The sequence below is a fragment of the Myodes glareolus genome, chromosome 7 (genome assembly GCF_982192425.1).
Source record: "Myodes glareolus chromosome 7, mMyoGla1.1, whole genome shotgun sequence".
NCBI lineage: Eukaryota > Metazoa > Chordata > Mammalia > Rodentia > Cricetidae > Myodes > Myodes glareolus.
Genome location: NC_142032.1, coordinates 4,576,453 through 4,603,295, shown reverse-complemented (window position 1 = coordinate 4,603,295; position 26,843 = coordinate 4,576,453). Strand labels below are relative to the sequence as shown.

The window sequence follows — 26,843 nt, the reverse complement described above, 5'->3', positions numbered from 1 at the left end:
TAGGAACAATGAATCCCCACAGGACTGACCTCCCCAAGATAAGAACAATTATCTGTGATACAAAAGCTATGCCCGAGAGGAGATCATCTCACCCATGGGTGAAAACAGCAATTAACAAACTGACCTGTACCGTCTTGCAGTATTGGAGCTGAGAGTTATGGGTAGGGTGATATTTGACCAGGACTTGTGTGTGTGTGTGTGTGTGTGTGCGCGCGCGCGCGCGCGCCCACACACGTGCAGGTGCAGTCACCAATGCGTGTGAGTGAAAAGGCCAGAGGTCACCTCCAGGCACCTTCTGCTATTGTTCTCCATCTTAGCTTTTTGAGGCAGAGTTTCCCACTGAACTTTCTACTGTGGTTAGGCTGACCGGCCAGTGAGAACCCAGCATCTGCCTGTCTCTGCCTCCCCAGTGCTAGGGTTTCGGGCACCCACCATCATGGCTGGCCCTACAGAAGTGCTGCAGCTCTGAACTTAGGTCCTCATGCCCCCATGGTACACATTTCACTCACAGTCACATGACCAGGACTTAAGATTATGCTAAGAGAGGCCCAGCATCTGGATAAGAGAAGCCCGGCATCTGGATATGAGAGGCCTGGCATCTGGCCCAGGTCCTTCCTCTTCCTAGTCTTAGTCAATGACTTCACCAGGACCCCAACTCCTAGCTCTCCTGACTAGGCCTCCATCACAGGGGTGCTCTGAAGAGTACATGGGATGAGGTGATAAGAAATGAGGTGTGGGATGGAGCTCAGTCTCTAGAACACTGACCTAGTGCACACACACCCTGGCTTTGAGCCTCAGCACCACATAAACTGGTTTTGGAGGCACGCACCTGCAATCCTTGCACCAGGAATAGAGGCGCCGAAGGATCAGGGGTCCGAGGTCATCTACTCCTCCACAGAAGTGTGGAGATAGCCTGAGCTACGCAGAAGTACTCAGCCTGCAGCACGCTGATGGTTGCATACTGACGGTAGGGTACCTCACCTCACACACCTAAGGGCCCAGGACAGAGTCCTTGTCCTCTCCTTCCGGTTCATAAAGGAGACAACGTTCACAAGGACAGGGGGATAATTCAAGGTCACACAGACTGCAAGCAATGGAGAAGATACGCAAATCCAAGACGCCAGTGTCCACAGGCCCCCCATGGCCGTGCCCAGACCCTGGATATGTAATCCCAATGTGTTGTGCTATTTGTATGCATGCTGTGCAATTTTAAAGGGCTTGTTTAACAAACATTATCTCTCCGATAAACAAAATACATTACAGCCAGACAAAGAAGTTAATTCTTTAATGGGTCAAAAATAAAAACCATGACTTTGGTTGGTCAAGAGCTGCTATATGAAGCGCTTATTAAAATACAAACTGGAAGCTTTTTCTCAGTAATTTCTTTATGGCTATACAAAAATTCTAAAGAATATAACCTTGGCACTCAGATACAAAAACGACCCATACTTGCAATACCCGGCATCTATCTTTGGAAGCCCCTCCCCCTGGGAGTCGCCTGTGTCCAAACTCCACCTACAGGAAAGCCCACCAAGCAGTGACCAAAGCAGTGACCCAGGAGAGGCCAAAAAGTACACCAAGAGGTGGACCGCTCCCACAGGCTACTTGGGTAGGCTGCCGCTCAGAAAGGGAACATGTGGTCTCTGGGTTTCGTGGTCTCCCCTGCTCTCTTCCCCTCGCCATGCTTTCTCAGCCGCCCGGGAGCACTGCCTTAAACGTGGGCATCTTTTATTCCGTCTAATTTGGTCTGATTGGAACTATTTGTGTCAGAGAGGCTAGTCTTAAGATTATTCCCAGGGGGAGGGGCCTTCCAAAGATGGATGCTGGGTATTACAATACTAATTATCAATAACAGTTTTAAATAGCCAGTCAAGACTTCTGGAATGTTCTGTGCCTGCCCCAGAAGTTTTGCTAATGGTAAGTGGTATCTAGCTCCATCATATGACGGTCATATTATTTTCTTTAAAAAAACAGCACCAACTTATTTTTATGTGTCTGACTGTTTGTGTCCCATGTGCATGCAGTAACCGGAGAGACAAAAAGAGGGCACCAGAAACCCCTAGAATTGGTTGTGAGCTGCCATATGGGTGCTTAACCTAGGTCCTCAGCAAGAACAGAAAATGGGTTTAACCACTGATGCATCTCTCTAGGCCCCTGGCTGTATTATTTGCAAAACATGGAAAATGCTGAGGCAGTGGATGCGTGAGATAATCGCACACCCAGTTCCTAGCACATCTGCATATCAGGAGGCCACACTAGCCACACAAGCTTGGGTAGACTGACAATGAGTGTCCGGGACTGGAGAAGTGTCCCAACTCCCCCTCCTCACACTGTTTCTGTTGGCTCATGTGGTCCAAATCAAGGCAACACAACAAGTTAGCATCCTTCTGGGGATCCTTCCCCTAAATGGTGGCCTTTCACAGCCTGTCCCAGGCGCTCAGGTCCTCCAAGTAGAAAGTTCTGGGCAAAGGATTCTACAGAACCATACACAACAAGGAAGCAAACAGCCAGAGAGCAACACAGGGAGTAGAGGGGAGAAATGCCAGGCAGGGAACAGGAAAAAGGAGGCAGAGCCTGCCTGTCTTATCCATCATAGAAACTAATTAGGACAATCAAAAGCGAAGCACTCAGAGTCAGGTGCCTCAGAGAGAGAGAAGCTACGCCAACCAGACACGGTTCTTCTCACAGTGAGGGCGACTGTTCATTATGTGTTCCTCAACACTGCTGTGTTTTACAGAAACATATCACAAATGAAACCCAAGAAAACACCTGGTTATATATTATATTTTGCCACTGACACATACCAAGACAAAATAATAATATATTTTTCTAATTGGTAGGAGACAGCTCTTTGTTCCTAAGTACACCCCATTGCTTAGTACAGGGCTCTTGGAAAGAACACATCTCTCGGGATGCGAGATGCCATGCCAGTTCGAAGGCTGCAGTTGGGGGCAGTCAGGACACACGCAGGCATGCTGATGGGTCAGAAGCTCAGAGGCTCTAACTCCTGGAGATGCATCTTATTAGCCTTGTGGGGTGCTAATAAATCTCCGCTTTGCAGGTCAGGTGCCCTGCCTCCTTACCTTTGACATGGGGGAGGAAGTGGTGTCTGAAGGGGGGGTTGGGACGGGAGTCGCTGTGGGTGGAGCTGAAGCTGCTGGGGCGCAGGGGGGACCACCTGTGCACACCAGGAGACAAAAGCTCTGTGCGGCAGCAGGGAATCAACCAATCGGGGCAGGGTGAGGTGGAAACAGAAAAGAAGGAAGAAATTAACACAGGAGCGGGGCAGGAGCCCAAGGTGGGGGAGGGAATGAAGAGCGTTAATCAGAAATCTGGAAAAAGGTGCAAGGCAGACCAGAGGGTTAGGAATGCCCCTGTGGAGGGCTAGGCAGAGGGCAGAACCTGCAGACTGGCTCAGCTGGACACAGCGTCAATCTCTGAGAATAAATGGCTTGTCGAACATGGTCTCTGGGACACTGGCAGGATAATGCCAACCACACTGTGATAGGACTGAGCACATCACATAGACTCAACCACTGCTTCAACAAAATGACCCTCAGAAACCCACGTAAACAGATGGCAATCATTTCAAGAGTCCTGAAGAAACATACCGGTATGTCAGGGTCATGTTTTGCATTTTTTTTTAAGCCACAGGCTTATCATAATGGAAATCACATTTTATTTTATATTCCTTTTGCATGAGGAAATCCATGTTGTATTAGCTGGGTGGGCAGAGTTACCCAGGATGCTGGCAGTAGTGGGGACCTGGAGGCAGGAGTCCAGTGGCTTGGAAGGAGAACGGACCATCAAAACACAACCCCAGACTCGGGGAATTAGATCATCTGGCATCCAGAACATACAGGGTGGATACTTGGTTGCTCCACAGATACATAAATATGTTATTGGTTTCACTTCTAGGCAACAAAAACACATGTGTGCTATTGGGAGAGGAGGTAGAGAATGTTCTGGAGGCTGTGGCATCAAAACTATGACTAAAACAGGCAAAGCTCCCTCCTGCTCACCAGGGACAGGGTCTTTTAGGGAAAGAACTGTGCTCAGTGGCCATTCCCTTACTATTCGAGATACTTCCAAAGGACAATTTCCCGGTTGTCACACACCACTCTGACAATGTCAGGGCAGGGCTTAGTGGTCTCAGCATGTTATACGTAGAATAGCACCAAAATAATTTAAAATTACCAAAAGATTAAATAAAAACTCATGGCCAGGTACAAATAAAACGACCATAGTTATATTCCAAAAAGGAATACCCTGAAAACATTCATTTCACATAATTTTAAAAATACTAAAAAATATCCTTGTCCGTGTTCATGTCTGTGTGTGTCCGTGTGTGTGTGTGTGTGTGTGTGTGTGTGTGTGTGTGTGTGTGTGTGTGTGATACTGGATTGAGTTCAGGACCTTACAAACGGTAGGCAAGTACCTTACACAGCCACAATCCCAACCTTTTCTGGAGAAACTGATCTATTCCGGAAGGATCCAGTAGCTTTCAGTCCTCTGGGTGACTTACATCTATGACCTTAAAGAGACGACTGCAGTCTTTCTACAGTATGATCACTCCTGTTGGTTTTAATTCTTGTGTATTTTATTTAAAAGTTAGCATTTGGATATTCTTACTCTCACTAGCAGCAAGAAGCTTAAAATGGAGTCTTCTAGACACATAGAACTCCAGACAAGTTCTCAGCCTGAGATGGGTGCTTTAGATACATAGTATCACAGGTTCTCTTAGATGCCTCTTTCTCTGAGTCCTCTGCTGGGGCTTCCATGCTTCTGCTCACACACAAGACCTCCCAACTCACAGCCACAGAGACTGACACCTCACAGAAGGGAGCCCACCACCTGCTGCGGCAGGATGGACACTCCATTCCCAAGGCTTTCAGGTCTCCCAAGTTTGAGTTCAACTCTTAGGGTTTAGAATGAATCTTAAAGTTGACTAATGGGACTCTCAGGCTTCCCTCAAGAAAGGGCTGACCGTGCACTCACCGTGACATTGTGTGCCTGGCGAGGTTTCTAAACTTTCCAAGCAATAGTTAATATTGAACTTTATGATGCAGATAAAAAGAAAAAGCAAAATGTTTTCTTTCAGAGATCTTTAAGTTTTGTAGGGATGATTTTTCATCAATTCTTCACAAATCTTTTGTTCTCAGCAGGGCAATACCAAAATGTAATTTAATAATTCACAGTGAACACACTGACAGAATGACTGATTTGTCTAAGACACAACACAAAATAAAGATGGACACCAGTTTTCATTTTGGTCTTTGAGAGGGTCAGAAATATTTAAGTCAGGTTTTTTTATATGCTACCAATGGTATGAAAAAAAATCCCCATAGATACACATTCAGTATGTAACTAAATTCACACAGATACACATCCAGTATGTAACAGATCTTGGGAAGGGTGGCCTTACCAGGTCTGTGGAAATGCTGTGGTGAGCGTGACGTGGTTGGAGTGTAACTATGACGGTTGTACACAGGGGAGTTGATGGAGCCCTGGCTGGTGGACCGGTGGATCATCCGATCCCGACCATCCTGGTAACCCTGCAACCAAGTTAGAGAAAGTGTGAGATAAAACACCTTCCCACGATTATTGGACATTTCTAAGTAAAATACAGTCCACAGAGAAGGCTAGGGGATTGCTTCTCTCAGGGTCTGCGTTCACCTTACAGGGTTATAGTCAGTAAAAATTCAAGGGCATGAATATTCCAGGCTAATGTGTTTTGCTCACAATCAACAGTCATTGTAGTTATTAAAATTTAAGGTATACAAATCTATAAATGCCAACAGTGCCAGAGTGCTAGGAAAAGAACAGCTCCCACAAACACATTGGAACCGTGATTTTAGGGTTTACAGGGTGGTCCCATTTCTCAGGTACCTTCCTCCCCAGGATCCCCCTCCCCAGGTGCCCCCTCCTCAGGTGTCCCCTCCCCAGGTGCCCCCTCCTCAGGTGTCCCCTCCCCAGGTGTCCCCCTTCCCAGGTGTTCTCCTCCCCAGGTGTCCCCTCATCAGATTCCATGAGTTTGTCTTAGCTGACAAAATTTAGAATCACCATGGCAAACACATCTCTGTGGGGGTCTATAAGAGTGTTTCTAGGAAGATTTAACTGAGAAGGACCCCCCAATGTGGGTGGCACTATTCCATGGGCGGGGCCCTTGACTGGATGGGAATGAGACAGGGAGCTGAGCACCAGCATTAATCTCTCTCTCTCTGCTTCCTGAGGCTGTCATGTGAGCAGCTGCCTCACATTCCTGCAGCCATGCTGTGCCCAGCTTAATGGACTGTGTCCTCAAATAAATCCAGGCCCCCTCCCTCACACTTCCTTCTTTCCCCCTCCCTCCCCCCATCTCCCTTTCTCCTCCCTCCCCCCATCTCCCTTTCTCCTCACTCCCCCCATTTCCCTTTCTCCTCACTCCCCCCATCTCCCTTTCCCCTCCCTCCCTCCCTCCCTCCCTCCCACTTCCTTCCTTCCACTGCTTCTCCTGGGCATTTTATCACAGAAATTGGAAAACGACCCCAAACAGATCTGCAAAGAGCGACAAAGAATGGCCGATCCTATGGTTTACCTGCTAACCCTCAGGTGATGGTGAAACAGGGTCCCAGCAGGTCATGGACCTGGGTGCTGGCTTGTAGTAGGCACATACAGAATTTACCTTAGAACCAAGACCCCGACCCTAAGCTTTTGTCTGACCTCTGAGCCACACAGCGTCTAAGACCACTTTGGGGACATCTGAAGTTAATGTTCCTGAAGAACAAGGTGGTGGCCTAAGATCATTAACACTTTTTAGTCTGGGAACCAGTCTTAAGGAAATAACTGTGCCCTTTATGATACCATGAGGGCAAATTTTTGTTATGTGCTTAACAAATTGGAGCATAATGAAAAGAACAGAGCATGGCACTTTTATCTAACGTAATAGTGCTCCTGGGATATTCCCTATGGCCAGTCCAGGAGAGGATGTGCTAGGCAACAGACACAAAAGTACCTATCTGCACAAGGTGCAAAACAGTAAAAACAAAGACAAACTAGACAAACGACCTGGACGATATAAACAGTGTTTTCCACCTCAGGGGTTTTAGCACTGTGAAGTTCCTGCTTGGCACAACACAACACGAATTTGAAAGGACACGTGGAGAGTGGCAACATTAACACTCAAGTCAGCCCAGTCAGCCCACTTGGTGCAACAAAGTAACAACCGACCCTCCCAGAGGATGACATCCGATTTGAAGCTAGTCAAATGCAAATACTTTATAAAGGCTGTAAATTTGGTGGTGGGGACATGGCGGGGCTTGTGGAAGCACTGTCTACAGCACTCAGTCACAAACACAAAAATGCCATGGACCTTTTCCACCACCTCAGGTTGCAGAGCATCCTATGTGATCCGTCAAGTTTGATTAAAAAAAAAAAAAAAAAAGAAGTATCCAGGAAGGCTGCTGTGTCGCTCAGTTGGTAGAATGCTTGTCTAGCATGCGTGAAGTCCTGGGTTTGAAACCCAGCACTGCAGAAAACAAGTGTTGCCCATGCCTGGAACCCCAGAATTCGGGAGATGGGGGCGGCAGGAGGATTAGAAACTCAAGATCCTAGCCCAGTACTTGGGAGGGAGAGGCAGCCAGATCTCTGTGAGTACAAGGCCAAACTGGTCTACAGAGCTAGTTCCAGAACAACCAGGGCTACACATATTAGAAACCCTGTCTAATATGTTAGATGAATGAATGAATGAATAAATAAATAAAGAAATGAATGAATGAATTAAGTCCGGTGAGCCAGTGAGCTCAGACCAGTTTGGGTTCTGTAAGACCAGACACTATTTCAAAAAAAAAAACAAACAAAACAAAAAACAACAGAGATCCAGTAAGCTGCCTGGCTTTGGTCAGTGCAAAAGCGGCGACTAACCACATGGGGCTTCAGCTCAGAGCTTAAGCTGAAACCCCCTCCAGCTTCCTCAGGCATTCTGATACGTTAGAGCCTTAAATGCAGGGGCCAAGGGACCCATACTGGACAATGGCTTCAGTTCCTGTAGACATGTGCTGGCCTCTGTTCCCAGCACGGGTGCAGGCTAGATCACCAGAAGCCACTTTTACTCTCTGTGTCCCCCTTCAAAGTGTGCTGCTGTCATCTGGTCCCTGTTTGCGTGTAAAGGAAACCTTAGCAATCCTTGTAATCAATTATGCTGTCCTTTAGAACATATATACTTCTTAAAAACTCAAGGGTAGACCAGGGCCAAGCCACTTCCAATTCCACCCCTAAATACGGCCAAAATGATACTTACTTCTGCTGATGGAGTAGGAGACAAAGTCCTTGGAGACTGGAAGAACAAGAGAGAGTTTACAGTCAGTGCCTTGGTTAACGCCCTACCAGTTCTGAAGGAGCTACTCATCGAAGAGAGCTAACAACAACACTCCAAACACAGGCCAGCATCTGCTGCTGGTTTAGGTGGACAGCAGGGTTGGTGGGAAGCTCCAGCCAAGTCCCAGGAGATGCAGGGATGTTTCTGTCCAAGAACCACAGCATTGATGGATACGCTGCAACTATTCCCTTACATAGTTAATTGTGTTTATGATATTCCTCCGTGTTAGGACAGCCAAGGAAATGTAGGGTTTTGTTAATATGGCTTGAACTAATTCAGAGCCACAGCAGTGACGTAAGACGGTTCGATCAGAGTGTGATGACCGCTCACAAACACACCCTCCAGTGTCTGTCACTTTGGGCTGTCACCCCAGGACCTTTGTACTGGTGTCTCCTCTGCCGCCAGCACTTTTTAAACGCCTGCAGAGCACACTCAGCTCCAGCGAGGTCTAGGTTCAAACTCACCTCACACTTTCTGTGATCCCCATTCACACTGTCCTTCACTGAACTAATTTTCCATGATTCTGTTCACACTTTCCTTCACTGAAATAACTTCCTATAATCCCCATTCACACTGTCCTTCACTGAACTAACTTCCTGTGATCCCCGTTCACACTGTCCTTCACTGAACATCCTGTAATCTCTGTTCACACTGTCCTTCACTGAAATAACTTCCTGTAATCCCCGTTTACACTGCTTTCACTGAACTAACTTCCTGTGGTCCCCATTCACACTCACCTTCTCACCTCCCATGATCCTGTTCACACTGCCCTTCACTAAACTATCTTTCTGAACATGTCACTGTTTCTGCTCCTTTGCTGACTGCCCCGCTTGACTCTGTTTTCATAATGTGTCCCAGTGACAAGGGTAGTCGCATCAGGGGCTTGAGGATGGTTTTTGGAGTGAGTGGAATTTTTACAGTTGAAATACAAAAGGCCTTCACCTAGAGCTACAGACGGAGTTTCAGAGGACTCAGTCTGAGCAAGGGTGGCATGGAGCACCTCTTGCTTTTAGGATTTGCTTCTTTCCACATGTTAGTAGAAAGCTGACAGGTTACCTTATTCGCCTGGCTTCCTCAGGAGCTATAGCCTATGTTTAGAGTTCAAAGCTTTGTTGGGTAAGGATGGCTTGCCTTGGGAGCAGAAGCTGGCCATGAACTTGGCAGTGGTGGGCACTTTGACCCACCCACTTACCACTCATGGGCCTTCAAAACGTGCTAATTACATCAAAATTTAAGTTCACTCTGTGTGTGCATATGCGTGCGTGTGTGTGTGTGTGTGTGTGTGTGTGTGTGTGTGTGTGTGTGTGTAGGCTAGAGGTCAATGTCAAGTGTCTTCGTCAATTGCTTTATTTTTTGTGACAGTTCCCTTACTGGACAAGCAGGCTCACAATTCACACTTGCCAGACAGCGACCCCAGGAATCCTTGGTCTCCATCTCCCAGCACCAGGATAGCAGGCACACGCTGCAAGCTCAGCGCTTTTATATGGGTTCTGAGACTCGAACTCAGTCCTCATGCTCCGTGGCAAACACTTCACCACCGGAGCTGCCTCCCCATCCCTTCTGGGTCTTTAAAATAATGCATGGGCTTACAAAATAAGGGTAATGACTAATGGAATAAATAATAGACTTGATGTCTATTCAGTGGTGAGATCCACGCATTGAAAGGGAGTTCATTAATGAATCCCATTTCTCCCAGAGAGGTATCCTCTATGTACAAAGAACGTGGTGGACCAGCATACAGTAGAGCAGAGCGTGAGAACTGGTGGATACTGAGCATCACTGTCAGATGCTCTGACATCTGACCAACTAGACCAAGCATCTAGACCAACTAAAGCCCTCACTCCTTATGGGAAAGGTGCCAAGCTTGCTTCCCGACGTTCTGAGTTAGTGGGTGTCACAGCCAGGTTTGAAATGGCCCAAGCTTTATTTCAGAACCAAATTCCTGCTTGATATTTTGCTGCTCTAGAGGGGAATACTAGAAAAATACAACACAAAACAATAATAACAACAACAACACATACATGTGCACACATATACACATCACCTGCAAGGTCAGCATGCAAATGTGTACACAGCACACATGTACCCTTAACACCACTAAAAAACAAAAACAAAAAAACCATAGCAGTTTCCCCTTGGGTGTACACTTTGAACTTGAGGAAATCCCTGACCACTGCCATGCGAAGGCCAATCTTTATGTATTTTATTCAGGAAGCTTCCCTGACCAAGGCCTTCTGTGAGATTCTGAGATCCAATGGTCGCTAAGAGCCCAGGCCAATCACTGGCTGCGGGTGCAGTACAGCAAGTGAACCAGCAGGTGGCACTATATCAGTGTATGTCCCTTCTTGCCAGACTGGGGGGACTGGCAAGCAATAAGCAAATAAAAGAAATATCAAAGAAATAAGCAAATAAAAGAAATATCATATAATTACAAATACATAGAATTATTATAAAACAATAAGTACTAAGGTATATTACTGGGAATAAATTAAATCGTCACCACATTTTCACGCCTTTTGGGGAGCAGTGCTGAGACAGATTTTATATGATCTTCCTTCTCGGTGCCCCAAAGGCCCTTTGTTCATCTCGTGTAAATATAGGAGCACAGTGGGACAGACTGCATCTGGTTTAATCTTGGCTGAAGGGCCAAGTTCACTATTTGGAGTATCTCTCTGAACGGAGTCCAATCAGGCTACAGATGACCCCAATTTAAATAATAAATAAAGAAACAGAACATGATCAGAGTGGAAGGTGGCAGCAGAGGGCTCCAACCCCAGAGGGCTCCGGCCCAGCTGAAGGGCAGGCCTCAGAAAATGACCACAGCAATGGTCACGGTCAGGCTGAGCGTGTGCCTTGCCTGTGCCTCGCCTGTGCCTCACCTGTGCCTCTCTTGCGCCTTGCATGTGCTTCTCATGTGCCATGCCTGTGCCTCTCATCTACTTTTCATGTGCCTTGCCTGTGCCTCTCATGTACCTTTCATGTGCCTCGTATGTGCTTTCATGTGCCTCACCTGTGCCTCACCTGTGCCTCGCCTGTGCCTCACCTGTGCCTTGCCTGTGCCGGTCTGCCCCTCTACCCACTGCTCTTAGTTTCTTTCATCCATATATACAGATGCCTACGAGGAGCTGTCTACCGTTATTCTGTTTTCCTGATGAGAAACTGAGATCATAATGACTGTCACATGACAAAGTCTGTGACACCAGCCTGTGGTGACACTGAGGCTGAACTCCAGGAACTGATTCTAGGAACCCCCGCTGCCATAGTGCCCTCTCCACACTCCCCCTCCATTATATACTTCCAGCTTGACCCCCCTTCCCTTAACAGCGCCCTCACACCCCCTCTGCTACCCCCTCCTTACCACCTCAGGTCCCACCCTAGCACATGGGTCTGTTGTCCCACATCTAACTCATCCTTCACAGCTGTCTGGACATGCAATCGGCTAATCGCCTACCTCTCTGCGCCCTCCTAGGGTATTGTGGGATATTTGTACATGGTGTGAAGATACATTGCTGCGATTGGTTTAATAAAGGGCTGAATAGCCAATAGCTAGGCAGGAGGTACAGGTGGGACTTCTAGGCAGGGAGAGAGGAAGTGGAAGGAGAATGGAGAGGCAAGAGAGACAAGGAACGAGTCGGACCCACAGAATGGGATAGTGGTAAAAGCCATGTGGTAGAATGTAGATTAATAAAAATAAGGGTTAATTTAAGCTATATGTGCTAGTTAAAAACAAATCTAAGCTAAAGGACAAGCTTTCATAGTTAATAAAAAGCCTCGGTGTCATTATTTGGAAGCCAGCTGGCAGGACAGAGAAAGACACAGGGTTATGGGATGGGTCCGAGTAACCAAAGAACCCATTACCTCTCCAAGGCTCTGTCTCTCCTGCTTGTCCTCATAGCCTGAAGTGTAGAACGGCTCATAGGTAATGAGGTCTGGACGCTCGATATCATAAATTGCCTTGACCTTGGGAATGGCTGCTAAGTCTTTGTAGTCCAGTATTTCGTTGTCTACTTTTGCCTGGCAGAGTTAAACAGAGAGAAAAGTTAACCCTCTATTTTAGCTCGTTGAGAAATCGTCCTCAGTGCCCGTTATGCCTCGTTTAAAATATGACCCTTAAACCAAGACGCCTTGTTGAGTGATGCCAGATACTCTAGGAAGTGGGCCATTGATGCCTCTACTGATCACACTTACAAATGAAAAATCATCAAAGACTAAGAAAGGGGGTGTGTAGAATTTGTCAATCTTCAGAATAGTCTCCTAAGTTTATTATAGAGACGGAAAAAAAATCTCAAGTAAATGGTCAATAAATCCTTGAAGATTGATAAATACAAGTAACTACATGTTAAATAAACTAAACGTGCAAATACTTTTGCAGCAGACTTTAAGAACACTGGAAGCGGCATTATAAAATGCGCAATCCATCTCCAAAATCTCCAGTATCTATACACAACGTTAGGAGGTGCAGCAATCTTTTACTCCCTAGAGCACGTAACCGCCCTCTTGGGTCATGCTTCAATACGAAGATCCTAGATTGGATTACTGAAGGAAGCATGACCCAGATGCCTGAACGACAGAGGGAAATCGGGATCTTCTATCAGGAGCGGAGAGCCCTACAGAGCAGCTTCCTTTCTTGGACTCTCTATCCTGCTATTCCAATCCTCGAATTCACCTGTTCCCAAAATGTCCCTTCTGGAAGTGATACTTACATAGATGGTATGGCCTGGTGAGCCAGGGATGCTGGAGCCTGGTCTAGAATAAATGCTTTCAGAGGAGGTCCTAGTGGGCTGGAAGACAAACAGCAAATGACCTGTCAGAATCCTGACCGTGCTCTTCAGAACCCAGACTGGCCCAGGCACCCAAGCTTCATGTCAACCGGCTAAAAAGGAGAGCCCTGTGAGCATGGTATAGGAGAGAAAGCACACACCTGAGGAAATGGCCTGGATACCAGTGCCATGGTGGCTTTCTTTCTTGCTCCTTCCTCTTCTTTGTGCTTTAAAGAACCTTGCTTCTCCACTGCCTGACCATGGTGGCTCTTTGTCTTCCTCCAATTAACTCAGACTTGCCTCCTCAGAGGGCCCCTACTTCTTCCTCGGGCCATAGATGGTTCCCCTTGCTGTTTTCTCTCATAGGCAACCCTAATTTTTCCTTCATGAATAAATTCCCGATGAGATGTTGGTTGATTTCCTTAAATTGTGCCTCCCTCTCTGGTTACCACTGCCCGGATCTCCCGTGATTAGAGGAACAGCACACAGAGGTAAAAATACTTGGAACAAAGAAGGAGGTGTCGATTATTTTCAGCAAATACTCAGTTTATTGCATGGCTTAAGCCTACCCAGAGTCCCTGAGGTAAGGTGGGTGATGAGCCCCCAGGAAGATGGAAGAGGGGTGGGTACGGGGCAGGAGGAAGAGGTACGAACCAGGACCAGAGGCCCTTTATGGAAATGGCCCTCTTTGGAAATAAATCTCTCTCTCTGTGTATCTTTCTCTCTCTCTCTCTTTGGTTTTTCTGAGACAGAGTTTCTCTGTGTAGCTTTGACTGTCCTACAACTGGCTCTGTAGACCAGGCTGGCCTTGAACTCACAGAGATCCACCTGCCTCTACTTCCCAAGTGCTGGGATTAAAAGCGTGCGCCACTACCATCCAATTTTAAATCGCCCTCTTTCAAAACTGATAGAATCAGTTTTTTCTATTTCTTTTTTAAAGCTTTGAGCTTCAGCTTTTCTCCTAATAAACAGAGAAGACAGGATTCCCAACAGGGACATCTCCATGGCTGAATGAGAGGTAGGGATATGGCTCCACGCCCGGAGCCAGGCATGTGTGGCCACTATTTTCCACATCCCACCTAGACCACGATTCTTAGCCAGCTGGTCTCAGATCACGAGGGGCAGCGTCACCTGTGTTCTGTTCCCACGGGAGCCACGCAGAGCAGGCTGTCTGCAATTTGCTGTGGCTTCAGGACACAGACTCACAGATGCCACAGCTTGCCAGGTGGCTTGTCACATCTATAGGTGCATTCCTGCCTGGAGTTGCCAGTGTCCTCCCCTGCCTGGAGGACCCCGAGCCGGGACTCCGATCCCTTTGCACACACTGACTTCTCACGACTGATGGTGGTGAACCAGCACCGACCGACCTGTCCTATCTGCCAGCATGGGTCTGTGTTGCTCCTCCGACTCTGCTCAAGCCTTAAACACAGAATCACAGGTTTTTGTTACAGCTCATAATGCCTTTCCGGGTAGGCTGGTTCACCCCATGGAGAGGAGAGGATTCTCCTTTAAGAAGGTAAATTTATTTTTAAAAGCTGAACAATTAACCTTGGAGCTTTGATTTTAAATGTTAAGAACTTTTTATTTTATTTTATTGGCCCTGGGATTGAACTAACAACCCCATGCATGCTAGGCAAGGGCTTTCTTTACCCCCAAGCCCTCTTATATTTTATATTTTGAGAAGGAGTCTAAGTCACCCAGCCTGGCCTGTGGATACACTGTGATCCTCCTGCCTCTGCTTCCTGAACAGCTGAGATTACAGTTTGTACCACTAACTAGCTCCAGAATTTTACATTCAATTAGAAACCTCTAGGATTATATAAATCAACATCTTATTAGTAATAAACCTCCTGTTTTTCCAGGCTATTCCTCCCTTCCCCCAACCCCCCACTAATGGATACAAGACTTGCCACTGTTATTAAGACACCTCCCAGTGGCCCAGGTTCTCTGGTATACAGGACAAAACCAGCCAAACTGAAATTCACTTTAGCCCCAAAGCCTCATTTCCTGAGAGCTGTGTCTCAGCACTCGGCCCACGGCTGTTCCTTCTTCATCACTAGCCTCCAGCGCACCCTCACTGGATGGCAGCACAAGTCCACAGAGGACCCGCATCTTGTATTCGCACCTGCACCTGCCTTACTTAACCTAAATTCCCCACAGGAACTCATTCAGACACCCAGGGTCCCTGGGTGACCCCGGTATGAACTGGATTCTCTGACTCACTAGTCAGCAGCCTTTGTTTCTGGGATGCCCTCTGAGAGTTTAGATGGAAAAAACCCACCATCTTGTCTCCATTATACATGTGAATATATACAGGAAGTTGATTTCAGTACCACCCCGGAGAATGCTCACATGTCCTTTACATGGAAGAGGAAACAGCGGGGCTTAGCAGCTGCTGAAAGCCAAGCCCACTTACCTACTTTCCCTTAAACACTTTGTCTCCTCACAGAATAAAATCAGTAACTCGAAAGATGAAGCTGTTTCTTCCAATGCCATCTTAGGCAACAATGAAGCTAGGTTGGCAACAATGAAGCTAGGGGGCTAGAGGGAGTGGGAAGCTCACAGTAGGCGAAGGATTATACATGGCTGGGGCCTCTCAAAGGGTTCTGCCAAGAATATCAGGCAAATAGCTTAATCTTTATCTTGGCAATAGGAAGAAGGCGCCTTCCTTCTCTAGCTGATAGAGCTGCTCTTCCTCAACCTTCCACAGAGGGTCCCTTTGCTCAACACATTTTCCCATACTCTGATTTCAGAAAGATGTTGTTGGCTTGCTTGTTTGTTTTTTGTTTTTAGCCGAGAGACCTCCCTGGGATACCAGAAGCTCACTTCAATGTCAGAGAAAGAGCAAAATGCCATGTAATCAATCACTACTGAGTAGCCCGATGCCCGAAAACCATCTTTTTGTTATTGTTGTTCTTAAACAAGTATTAAAAGCCCCCTAACTATCTGTCGGTTGCTTCATTCCCTGAAGCCCTTTGTCCACCTGCCTTGCAGTCAGGATGTAAGGTTAAGTGAAGAGATCTTTAGATGTTTCCACTCCAATTCACACCATGCTTTAAATACTGACCCTTAAACACTTCCCAGAACTCCTTACTTTCCTTAGGTCTTTGCTGTGCCCTCCCCCACTAGTCCTTCAGCAGGCACAGGAATGCAAAGGCCGCCCCCCTCTAAAGCCTTGCTCTAAGAAGGTGAGGAGAGCTACAGGGAGTGGGGAACCGGATCAAAGCTCATAGGAGCACCTCGCAGGGGCTTCTGACAGAGGGTGAACCACTGCTGGTGTTGACAGTGCCCGCCTGGGGTTTTTGTTGAAGTTCAGCAGACAAGGTGGTGAGGACGGAATCCTTTTAGAATCAGGGCACACTAAACATAGGTAAACAGTGACGTGAACCCCACTGGGGAGCACCATTTGTATCTGAGGAAGACAAAGAGAAACCTCTAGTGCAGTGGTTCTCAACCCCTCCAAGGCTGCTGTTAGCTCCCGCTGCAGGAACAGCCTGCCTCTGCCGCCAAGACAGTTACATCATCATCATTGCTGCCAGGCGCCTTTCCAACCCTCCCACAGCCATATGACATGGGCACCTTTAAAAGGGCCTATCAGGCACAGCTCGCTCTCTTGACTCTCCTTTCTCTTGCCTCTCTCTTCTTCCTCTTGCTCCTTGTTCCTCTCCTGCCTTTCTTCTTCCTCTTGTCTCTTCCTGCTCCGTTGGCCTGCCTCTCACGCGCCCACCACAATACTAGCCTACCGCTCTTTCCCTCCCCCTCTCTCCCCTCCACAAATAAACCTCTTGCACTAGCTCTGTTACTCATGGTGTTTGCTTAGTGACATAACTTGGCAGGGCCCGAAAAGTACCCACTTCGCCTTTCTTTACAACTCATTACAGTGAGCGACCCTTTAATACAGTTCCTCATGTTGTAAGGACCCCCAACACACACGCCACAAAATAATTTTGTGGCTACTCCGTAACTGTAATTTTGCTACTGTTATGAAATATCTGCATATCTGATATGCAGGATATCTGATATGCACCTCCCAAAGGGGTGGCGACCCACAGCTGAGAACTGCTCTAGACACACATCTCCCAACCAGAGACCACTGCAGACCTTAGACTCTGCTAAGGGCAAGGGATCAGGGTGTCTCTGTGTGACCACTCACTGACCAAAGAGGCCAAAGTCCCCGCACAGAGCAAACACCAGCAATAAGGTAGCGGATACTGCGGTGACATCAGAGAGACAGCAGGCACAGGACTTCCTTGTTCTAGACCTACGCCAGGCCTTGAATCAGCTCCTTGGGGAAATACCCAGGTGGGATCTGCTTGGTACAACGCAGGTTTGCAAGAGTATTATGGTTCAACAGGTGACTGTGTGCAGAAGGAAAACAGCTCCGTGCGGTTGGGTAGATCGGTCACTCATGTCCGAAAGTGAAGGGCAGCAAGAATGCCTTTTTGGAATGAAAGCAGGTGACTCACATCAGGCTATTACACACTTGGCCATGTGCTGGCCTAGCATGAGTTAGCAATGCTCAATACTTTCTCCTACATACAAAGGTCTCCGTTTTTCCCACGGGACTAACTCCTCCACATAAATGCAATCAGAATCCATTTTCTTTAAGTGTGGTCTCATTTTTAACTTTTACCTGTAATCCAGAGGGATGGAGGGAGTGACGGCTAAATGTAAATTTAATTTTTTTTTTTTTTCCTTTTTGAAGGCTCCTGTAACAAAGCCAGGGCTTATGTCTGGGTGTGCAGTCCCGACCATCACCAGGGGAGGGAACAGAGGCACTAATACCAAAGGCTGCTTCATTTGCAGAGTAGGGCTTGGGGCGTAGGAGGCGGTGCACAGGGCTGCTGGAGAGTAAAAGGATGGTGTGGTGATAGTTTGCTTGTATTTTAATAAATAAAGTTTGTCTGAAGATCAGAGTGCAAAACTAAGCCACTAGAGGCCAGGGAACGGTGGCTCAAACTTTTAATCCCAGGACTCGGGAGACAGAGGCAGAGGGATCTCTGTGGGTTCGAGGCTTCCCTGGGCTGCACAAGATGGCTGCAGGAACAGATCCAGGTGGTGAGGGCTCACACTTTTAATCCCAGTGTTTGGGAGTCACACACCTTTAATCCCAGCACTAGGAAGGTGGAGACAGGAGAGAGAAATATAAAGGGGAAGAGACAGGAACTCACTGGAGCGTGGAGCCCGAGGTTTGGGGAGACACAGTGCAGTCTGGGCAGTCTGAGGATCGCCCCATGGGTCTGTGCGTTGGGAGAGGTAAAAGGGCTCCCTAGGGCTGACTGCCCCGCTTCACCATCTCCAGCTTTAACCCCTGTCTCTGTCTCTGGGTTTTTATTACTCGTGTTACAGGACTTAACAGATCAAAGCCTCTGTAGTGTTCTGGAGTTTCCAGGCTTCTGAAAGACCCTGGTGAGCAGCTCTCATGGCTTGTCAACACTGGGCAAGGGGACCTTGACAGGCAACAAGCTCTCCCTGCCCAGTCCCCAGCTGTTTACAGCTAATCTTGACTTCATTGATATTTATGGCTGAATAATGGGGATCAGATGCCCCTTTGGAACAGCAGGCTAAGAAAGGAGAAGTTATTAAACAGGTCTCCAACCGCATCTCTCTTCTCCAAATTTCTTCTTCTTTTTTCTTTCTTTTTTTTTTTTTTTTTGTTTGTTTGTTTTTGAGACAGGGTTTCTCTGTGTAGTCCTGGCTGTCCGGGAACTCACTCTATAGACCAGGCTGGCCTCGAACTCAGAGATTCACCTGCCTCTGCCTCCCAGAGTGCTGAGATTAAAGGTGTGCACCACCACCGGTTGGGTTGGCTTTCTCCAAATTTCTTAAATTGAAGGAGCCAGAGTGCCCCTCCCCTACTAGAAACAAATAAAAATCCGACAAAAAAAAACCGCTGCCGAGTGGAGAGCCATGTGCAGTGGGGACGCCCTGCAGCGGATCCTGCGGCCTCACGAGCTTCCCTTCCGCTGTCTCTGAGAGCTTTGCCCTCGTCTGACATCCCCAAGAACATGATTCATATGACCCGTGTCCTGTGATGCATTTTAGGTCCATTTTACCATCATCTATCTGTCTTTTCTATCCCTACAAAGCTGGATATACATACATACATACATACATACATACATATAAAACTTCCGGTCAGTACCGTCCAGAAAGCATGGTAGATATTTGTTCAGTGAACAAATGTGGAAACGCAAGTGCTAGCTCTAATCAAAACATCAGTTCAGCCAATGCTCAGAAGGAAAGACATCATCAGAGAAAAGAAAAACAAAACAAAAAACCAATGGAGCCAGGGTATTAGGTGCACTCATGGGGTGAAGGAAGCTGCCACCACTACAGGAGCTGAGGAAGGTGGCAAAAGCAGCCAGAAGTGGGAGATGGGAGGAGTAGGGGGGTAGGGGAGAGGGGAGGAAGGAGATAGAAAGGGAGGGGAGGAGGGAGATAGAAAGGGAGGGGAGGAGGGAAATAGAAGGGGAGGGGAAGGGAGGAGAGAGATGGACATGTATGGAAGAGGGGAGGTAGGAGATGGAAGGGGTAGGGAGGAAGGGGAAGGGGGGAGATGGAAGAGAAGCAACAGAAGCCTGGGCCTAAGGCAGCTGCTCTAAGCCTTGGGCCCCACACAGCGCCAACCTGTAGAGCTGGGGACCGTCCTGTACGACGAATCAGACTTTTGGGATAAAAGAAATCAGATGAAGAGCGCTGAATGTTTGGTGGCTGCCATGAAACATGAGAGAAAAGAAAAATAAATAACAAAATAGCCCCATTCGGAAATACCATGAAGAAACAGCAGAGAGACTGTAGGAAAACAGAGAGTGAACAGTGACTGACCCATACCGAGACACTTCAGCAGTCAGCTGGGCCCTCATTAAATCACAGCACATCCATCTACTACGTATTTATCCACGCTATGACCCCCTCATTGAGGCCTTACACTTATTTTGACATTCTTGTGCTTATGGTACAAAGACATGAGGCCTCAAGGGGGACCCTAAGACTGTTGCTACAAACGCCCCATGAGTTCTTAAATGCCAAGAATGTGCTTCACTCTGGGGTTGCCCAAAGAGTCTTCAAATATTTTCATTTTGCCATGGAAACTGCTCTAATCTGACATGTGGGAAAAGGCCTGGAAATCTTGGCCCAAGATGTGTGCACAGACAAACCCTTCAAGAGCACTGGATTGGTTCCTCTGCTGCAAATGGACTCCCCTCTAAGCCATGCCAGCATCAGCCTGCACCCAAACTCGGGGCCAGGACCACTTCCCTCTGAGGTGAAACCCAGACCTTACTACTGTGTTTCCGGGAGCTGGAGCCAACCTACCACCCAAGGAGGGCACTGTGGAAGAGAGCTCTGGAATTTTCCGGAAAGCTCACAAAAGGAACAAAACAAGAAGAAACTCTCGCTCGGCCAGAATGCGGGAACTGCTCCACTAGCTTTCCCATAAGCTTTCTCGGGAGCTCCACCCAGATATGTCTGTGTTTGTCTTGTTTTTTCTCATCTTAAAGGGTCTGCAAACTCCAGCTATTCTTACAGAGAAAATCTGCATATTCTATTCTGTCTGGCCTCATTATCAATCCTCTTTATCTCCCCTCCCCTACTAAGACTTCATCAATGAAGCCCTGAAGTTAAAAAAAAAAAGACTCTTTAGAAAACAAAAAGCTCCTCTGAAGAGAGGGTGAGAAGGATGGGCTGCTTGGGTGGTTTGTGGGCAGGAGTTCCAATTAGTCTGCAATTTTACATTCTTAGGGCAAAAATGTCCGCAGGCACCAGTTCTAACGTTCTGGGAAGGCAGTCTGTTGCCCAAACACCCATACCTCCTCTGAATTAGAAGTTCAGCCTGCCTGGTGGACGGATGGACTTTGGGGCCACTAGCTGTGTGCTAAACGGAGGCAGGGAAAAATCACCCCAACATTGGCGGACAATCCATCTGCTGCCCCTGTGACATCACATATTACCCTCTTCCCTTTCGGAGCTAGAGGCTGCTGTTTTGAACATGGATTTCAGAAGTCAGCAAAGCACACCAGAGCTGGGCAATCAGCACAGAGTCTGGGGTAAAGTGGTGTATCAGGGATTAAGCTGAGAGACTCGCCGCCGCTGCCCCATGAAGCTTTTTCCCCAGCTGAACTGTTCCTTTGGACACTTTCCTAAGATGCTGACCGGCAAGACAAGGCTGGTGGAGCCCAACACAAGTACTAAGACCAACAATTTCGTTTACAATGGGAGGAACCCCTCTTAGCCAAGTAGCCTTTGACCTTGGGTTTTCTATAAGAAAAATAAAGTCTATGAAAAATCCTTTCCCCCAAAGCCCAGGAACTAGTGAGCACATGGCCATGGCGTCCAGAGCACCCTGGCTCTGACCGCTTCCTTACCCGCAGCTTCTCCTCTGTCTTGGCGGACTGCTTACAGTCGGGATGCCACACGGTAGAACCTGGAAAGAGAGTGGACCATGGGAAATGAAGGATGTGGAAAGAAGGCACAGTTCTGTTGAGCAGACTTTTGTGGCCATTCTTTCAAACCATCACAACTGGTGAGCTAAAATACTATCAAAGACAAGGAAATATAGTCTATAGCAGAATAATACTTCCGTCTCTCCTGAATAATCATTTCTACATTGCATCACAGAAGAAGAGGAGGAAGAAGAGGAGAAAAAGAAAAAGATAAAGGGGGGATGGGATCAAACAAAACCCAGATCAACCTACAGGTCTCTTCAGCATTGATATTGGCTCAAATTCTGACTACAAAGCACGGGAAATCTCTTTATGTGGAGAACCAAAGAGGAGCCAGGAGAAGCATTCTCTGGAAGGTTCTACTAAGCAGAAGGCAACAGACAGAACACAGAGTCTGCACACAATGTCAGTATTGTTCTGCGGAGGTCAAGCACACTGGGAATGTGACCTGAAACAGCATCAGATGCAGAAGAAAATGAAGCTCATTCTCCAGGATACACCAAGAGGGCAGGCAGTGGGGAACACAGCTCCACTCCAGAGCAGACCGAGAACCACCCTGGGGTTCGGAATGCAGCTCCTTTGGGAAGAGAATGTATCTGTGCACAACTTGAACCGTATTTAGCATCTGGACCCAACGTGAACATCCAGAGCCGCACTGCAGCCTGTGTTTCTTCAGCCTAACAGACACAGGCTGCCATGTACTTGGGAGCATGTAAGGGTCACACTAATATCTAAAACCAGGCCTGGAGAGTCACTGAGAACTAATCAGCTCTCTGCAAAAGATGCAAAGTGGCACCTGCCCATAGGCATTGCAGATGTACGACGTCCATGGGAAAATGTGTCCTGTCAAGTCCCCACAGACCCAGTGTGCCACCTGTCACTCGCCGCTTTCAACACTCAGGGGGTGTGTCACCACAATTTTTCGGAGCACTCAGGCTCAATCTGACAAGGCCCTGAGCTGACAGTTTCTAGACTCTCAGGTAGTTTTAAAGGAGACAGTAGTCAAGGCTGTGCTTCAGGAGACAGTGCTTTAGCAGTCGACATTCATGTCTAGAGGCTTGTCTTTGTTGCACAAAAACAAAACCAAAAAAGCAAAGCAAACTATTCATTAAAATCACACACAGTGCTGCGTGTAAAGAGGAACGAAGACAGGACACGCTGAGGCAACCAAGACCCTGTAATTACCAAGCCAAACAAGCAACCACTCTTCCAGCTTGAGCTAATTGTACTGATAAACCCTTGTCTAATTAATGACTCTACCAGCTAAAAATAGCAGAATGCTTACAATCATGGTGCTGCTTGACTGGAAGAGAATTTGCGCTAATGGTTTCTGCAAGAGGCACTGGAATTTTAGAAGGGATCAGAATCGACCATGGTTTTACACTGGAGACGTTTCTCAAAATTATTTTTAATGAAAAAAAATGTTATGGGTCCTTGGGAATGAAGATTTCCTTGTTTCCACAAATCCCTTACTGTGGCAGGGGCTGTGGGTGCGTCTACTTTCAGTCTCTATCTGCCTGTGATCTGTGTTCTCACAGAACAATGTCTGGGACATCATTCTCGGGAGCCAGATGCCAGCAGGTGTGGACTTTGAGAGGCCTTGCTCAAAGGGCAGCTAAAGAAGGAAGGCAGTGCGGCCAGCACAAAAGCCACACTTCTCCAGGAAACTTCTAAAACACTTTCTCTCTCCTTTTGATCTTTAGAGGAGCAACTGCTGATCTTAGCTGGTCCCCTCACGTCCACAGGATCAATAGCCGATCTTTGCTTGTGTTAACATGAGTTCCTTTGGTAACAGGCTCTGGGGCTCACTGCCAATGTGTCGATTGCTCGACTGATCAACACAAACCGATGAGGTAACTTCTGGCGCACTCCTGTTTAGTAATTGCTCAGCCAATCCCATCCCTCCTTCTCTAAAACACGATCCAACAAACACAGTGAGATCCTCTTGCTCAGATGGAGCAGGCCGGCTCTGCCCTCCAGCCCATCTTACCTTGAAGATACATTTCTTCCCCTTCGGTGAACATCTGGTTGCATCTGCTGCATCGTGCGCAGCTAGGGTGATAATGTTTGTCACCTGCCTGCAAGAGAAAAACCAGACGATGTCACGTCCAGTCCATTAAATGGCCCTGACACCCTTTTCTGGATTTGATGGCTTAGAAGAAAAGAGAAGATTTGAAGAAGGAGAAATAGTTGTCAGGTTGGCCAAACTCCGCCTCCCATCAGTCCTACATGGTAAAGCCAACCTCACTAGGCCTGGACAAGGCTTCTCAGGGTGGTTCATTCCCAGGATGATGGTGGCCTTGTCTCTTGGGATTTCTGGCTCCTAATCCCTCTTGATCTAGGCTTTCTGGAAGGTTTTCCAGACAAACAACTCAAACAGGGGAGGCGTTCACTGTGTCTTCCCTCAGCTCCACCTTAAAACTAACATAGACGTTTATGTTGGAGACTAAAGAAGGGTGACATTAACCCACTGAAAAGAAGCAGTGGGGCTGGGGAGAAGGCTCAGTTAGTAAACTCCCCGAAGAACCAAGTCCAGCTCCAAAGAACCCAGGTAAGGAAGCCAAGGAGGTACCAGGGAGGTGGAGACACTTGGATCCCTGGGTTCACCAGCCTGCCTAGCCAGCTTGGAAAGTTCAAGGCCAAGTGATAAAATCTGTTTCAAAAAGTCCGGTGGGTGAAACCTGAGGATAACCTCTAGCTTCCAGGAGCATACACACACCTACACACACATGTGCACATGCACACATATGAACATACACCTATAGATGCACAAATAATAATGGTCCTGGTTAGCATATTTATACTTTCTTGGCTATGTTATCAGAAAGTAATCAGATCTATCCAGCTTGTACCAAGGACTGACAAACCCCTTTTAAAAGGTATCATTTATTGTTTTCATCTTAAAACTCAGATTCTCTCTACGCTGTTCATATCCACGTTTTGACAAGGTCTTACTGTAAGAGCTCCCAGGGAAAACATTTTTACTGAGGTGGTTCTACAGAATTTTCATACATGACAGATGTCATCACAGCAAGTGTCAGCTTCCCAAGGCAACATGTCACTAGACATAGGGACAACTCTCTAGACAGGTGTCAGGTCACGTTAGTGTCATGGTCCAAAAGCAAGTCTGACCAAACAGGACCCTTCATTCCCGGCTTAGCAAAGAGTCTTCCTGCACCCCAGAAGATCAAATACGCTCTGAGGCTATGTCATCTTTAGCAGTCACTGCGAAAGTGTTTCTTTTGAACTAACCGGTGGGCTGTGGAAGGGCTGAGAAAGAGAAGCGGCTGCTTCCTGCTCCCAACCCCGTGTGAAGCCTCAACAGGAAGTCAGGGGCTTGGCCTGATTCCTGTCTCACATCCTCTTGCAGAAACTATAGACACCCTTCATCAGCCACTTTGAGAAGGTGGAAGGCTACTCAAGATGCTCAACCAGAAAAAAAAATATGAGAGGTATCTAAAATAGAAGCTGGGACAGGACATTTATCAATGGCATCTGCCAGAAAAATCTCAGAACTGGTGATATTGGAGTGTACTAGCTATTTCTTATTAATTTAAAACCTCCAAATTTTATTTGGGGGAGGATTGTGGGGCCGGGCTGCAAGTGGCAAGAGAAGATAAGATGGATGGACATAAATTAGCAGCTCTTGCCCTTAACATCTACAAAGTCAGGTGTGAGCAGAAGGAAGGAGAAAAGCTTTCACCAGACTCCTAAGCCAGGCTGGGACGTCAGGGCAGCGAAGGGTTAATGAGTCCTTGGCAGGAATCTGCTGTCACCTGTGGTAAAACACTCTCAATGAACCAGGAACACAGAGGATTACTCCAGGAGGATAAAGTTGGTTTGTCTCGACAGTTGCGAAATGTAAGAAAATTCTAATTAGGCCCAGGAATAAGACAAAGAGACACTTACCCACATATACTAAAGGTTTGCCATGTGCCATGTGGGAAGTCGAGGAGAACAGTAAGTGAGAAAAGAATTGTGTCAAGTAAGTAGAAACACACACACACATGCACACACACGCACATGCACACACACTTACACATGTACAGACACACACACAATTTCTTATTCATAAAAAAATGCAGCCAGGCACTGGTGGCACATGCCTTTAATCCCAGCACTTGGGAGGCAGAGGCAGGTGGATCTCTGTGAGTTTGAGTCCAACCTAGTCTACAAGAGCTAGTTTCAGGATAGACTCCAAAGCCACAGAGAAACCCTGTCTCAAAAAACAAACAAACAAACAAAAACAAAAAAAGGAAAGCAAGATGTGTGTAAAGACATGTATATAACTAAAGACCTGAATAGAAATAACTCAATTTGCTAAATACTGTCAAATTGCTAATTTATCTACAATCAACCTGCTAATCTGATACATGCCCAATAAAAAGGCGCCGCAGGCATTTCCTTTACCATCATGGACAGTGCTTCCACGCATTCATATAAAAGAAAACATAAAAACAAATATATCTTCAAAAAGACATCAACAGGGAGAGGGGCGTTTCCCTTCTTGATTTAAGTTCTAAGACTACAATAATTAAGGTGCATCTAATGACACAATGGCAAATCAGAGCACGGTGAGGGGAGGCAGCTGTGTGCAAACACACGAGAAACTTCATTTGTCGTCAAAATAAATTCCAAAAAATTGGAATAGTGGGGTTTTCAATAAATGGTGAGCACAATTGGCTGTCCATTTAGAGAAGCATAATTTTGATTCTTAACACAACCAATTAAAAAATTATGGAGTCTACAAAGACAAAAATGGAAAAAAAATAGAATTATAGGAATACATACATTTTTTAAAAAATTGTTTATTAAAAATTAAACAGGGTAGAAAGGCAAAATTTAGAAACAATAAAGAGAAATCCTGCTGGTCAATGCGCAAAAATACAACTCTCTAGACAGGAAGGAAAATACAAAAAATCTGGCAAAGAGCACTCAGATGTCTGATGAGAACCAGTGCCCAGACACTGATGCCAGCGTGGGCGAAGGGCAATTTCCAAAGAAAATGCAGTAATTCCAAAAAAAAAAAAAAAAAAAAAAAATCTACCATAGGGTGGGGGAGGGGAAGAATGAGGAAGAGGGGGGGAAGGAGGGAGGGAGGTCAAGTTAGTCCACAAGTTAGTAAGCAAGCCAATTAGTTGGTTCATCCCTAGCAGTAATCACCATGAAAACATGGATTTGAGTTTTTTCATCAACCTGGTAAGGCTGGGAAGACCAGTGTGAGGAAGTAGCTAGCAGTTCCCTACACTGCTGGTGACTAAAGAGGAGAGAGCGCCATGCATG

General features: G+C 46.9%; 1 protein-coding gene across 6 annotated transcripts in view; it reads right to left on the bottom strand.

The window, feature by feature from the left end:
- The window catches only part of Ablim1 (actin binding LIM protein 1), a 285,120-nt gene that overhangs the window by 22,399 nt on the left and 235,878 nt on the right, over nucleotides 1-26,843 (bottom strand). For 4 of the 6 annotated variants that reach the window (XM_085694144.2, XM_085694146.2, XM_085694145.2 and 1 more), the window contains exons 7-13: nucleotides 23,551-23,638; nucleotides 21,483-21,541; nucleotides 19,747-19,830; nucleotides 13,060-13,137; nucleotides 12,215-12,370; nucleotides 8,279-8,314; nucleotides 5,426-5,555 (exon numbers count right to left, since the gene is read on the bottom strand). In XM_085694144.2, the coding sequence (XP_085550270.2) occupies nucleotides 5,426-5,555; nucleotides 8,279-8,314; nucleotides 12,215-12,370; nucleotides 13,060-13,137; nucleotides 19,747-19,830; nucleotides 21,483-21,541; nucleotides 23,551-23,638 (631 nt within the window). The remainder of the gene's footprint in view (nucleotides 1-5,425; nucleotides 5,556-8,278; nucleotides 8,315-12,214; nucleotides 12,371-13,059; nucleotides 13,138-19,746; nucleotides 19,831-21,482; nucleotides 21,542-23,550; nucleotides 23,639-26,843) is intronic. The other 2 variants (XM_087907737.1, XM_087907738.1) reach the window with 1 other exon arrangement.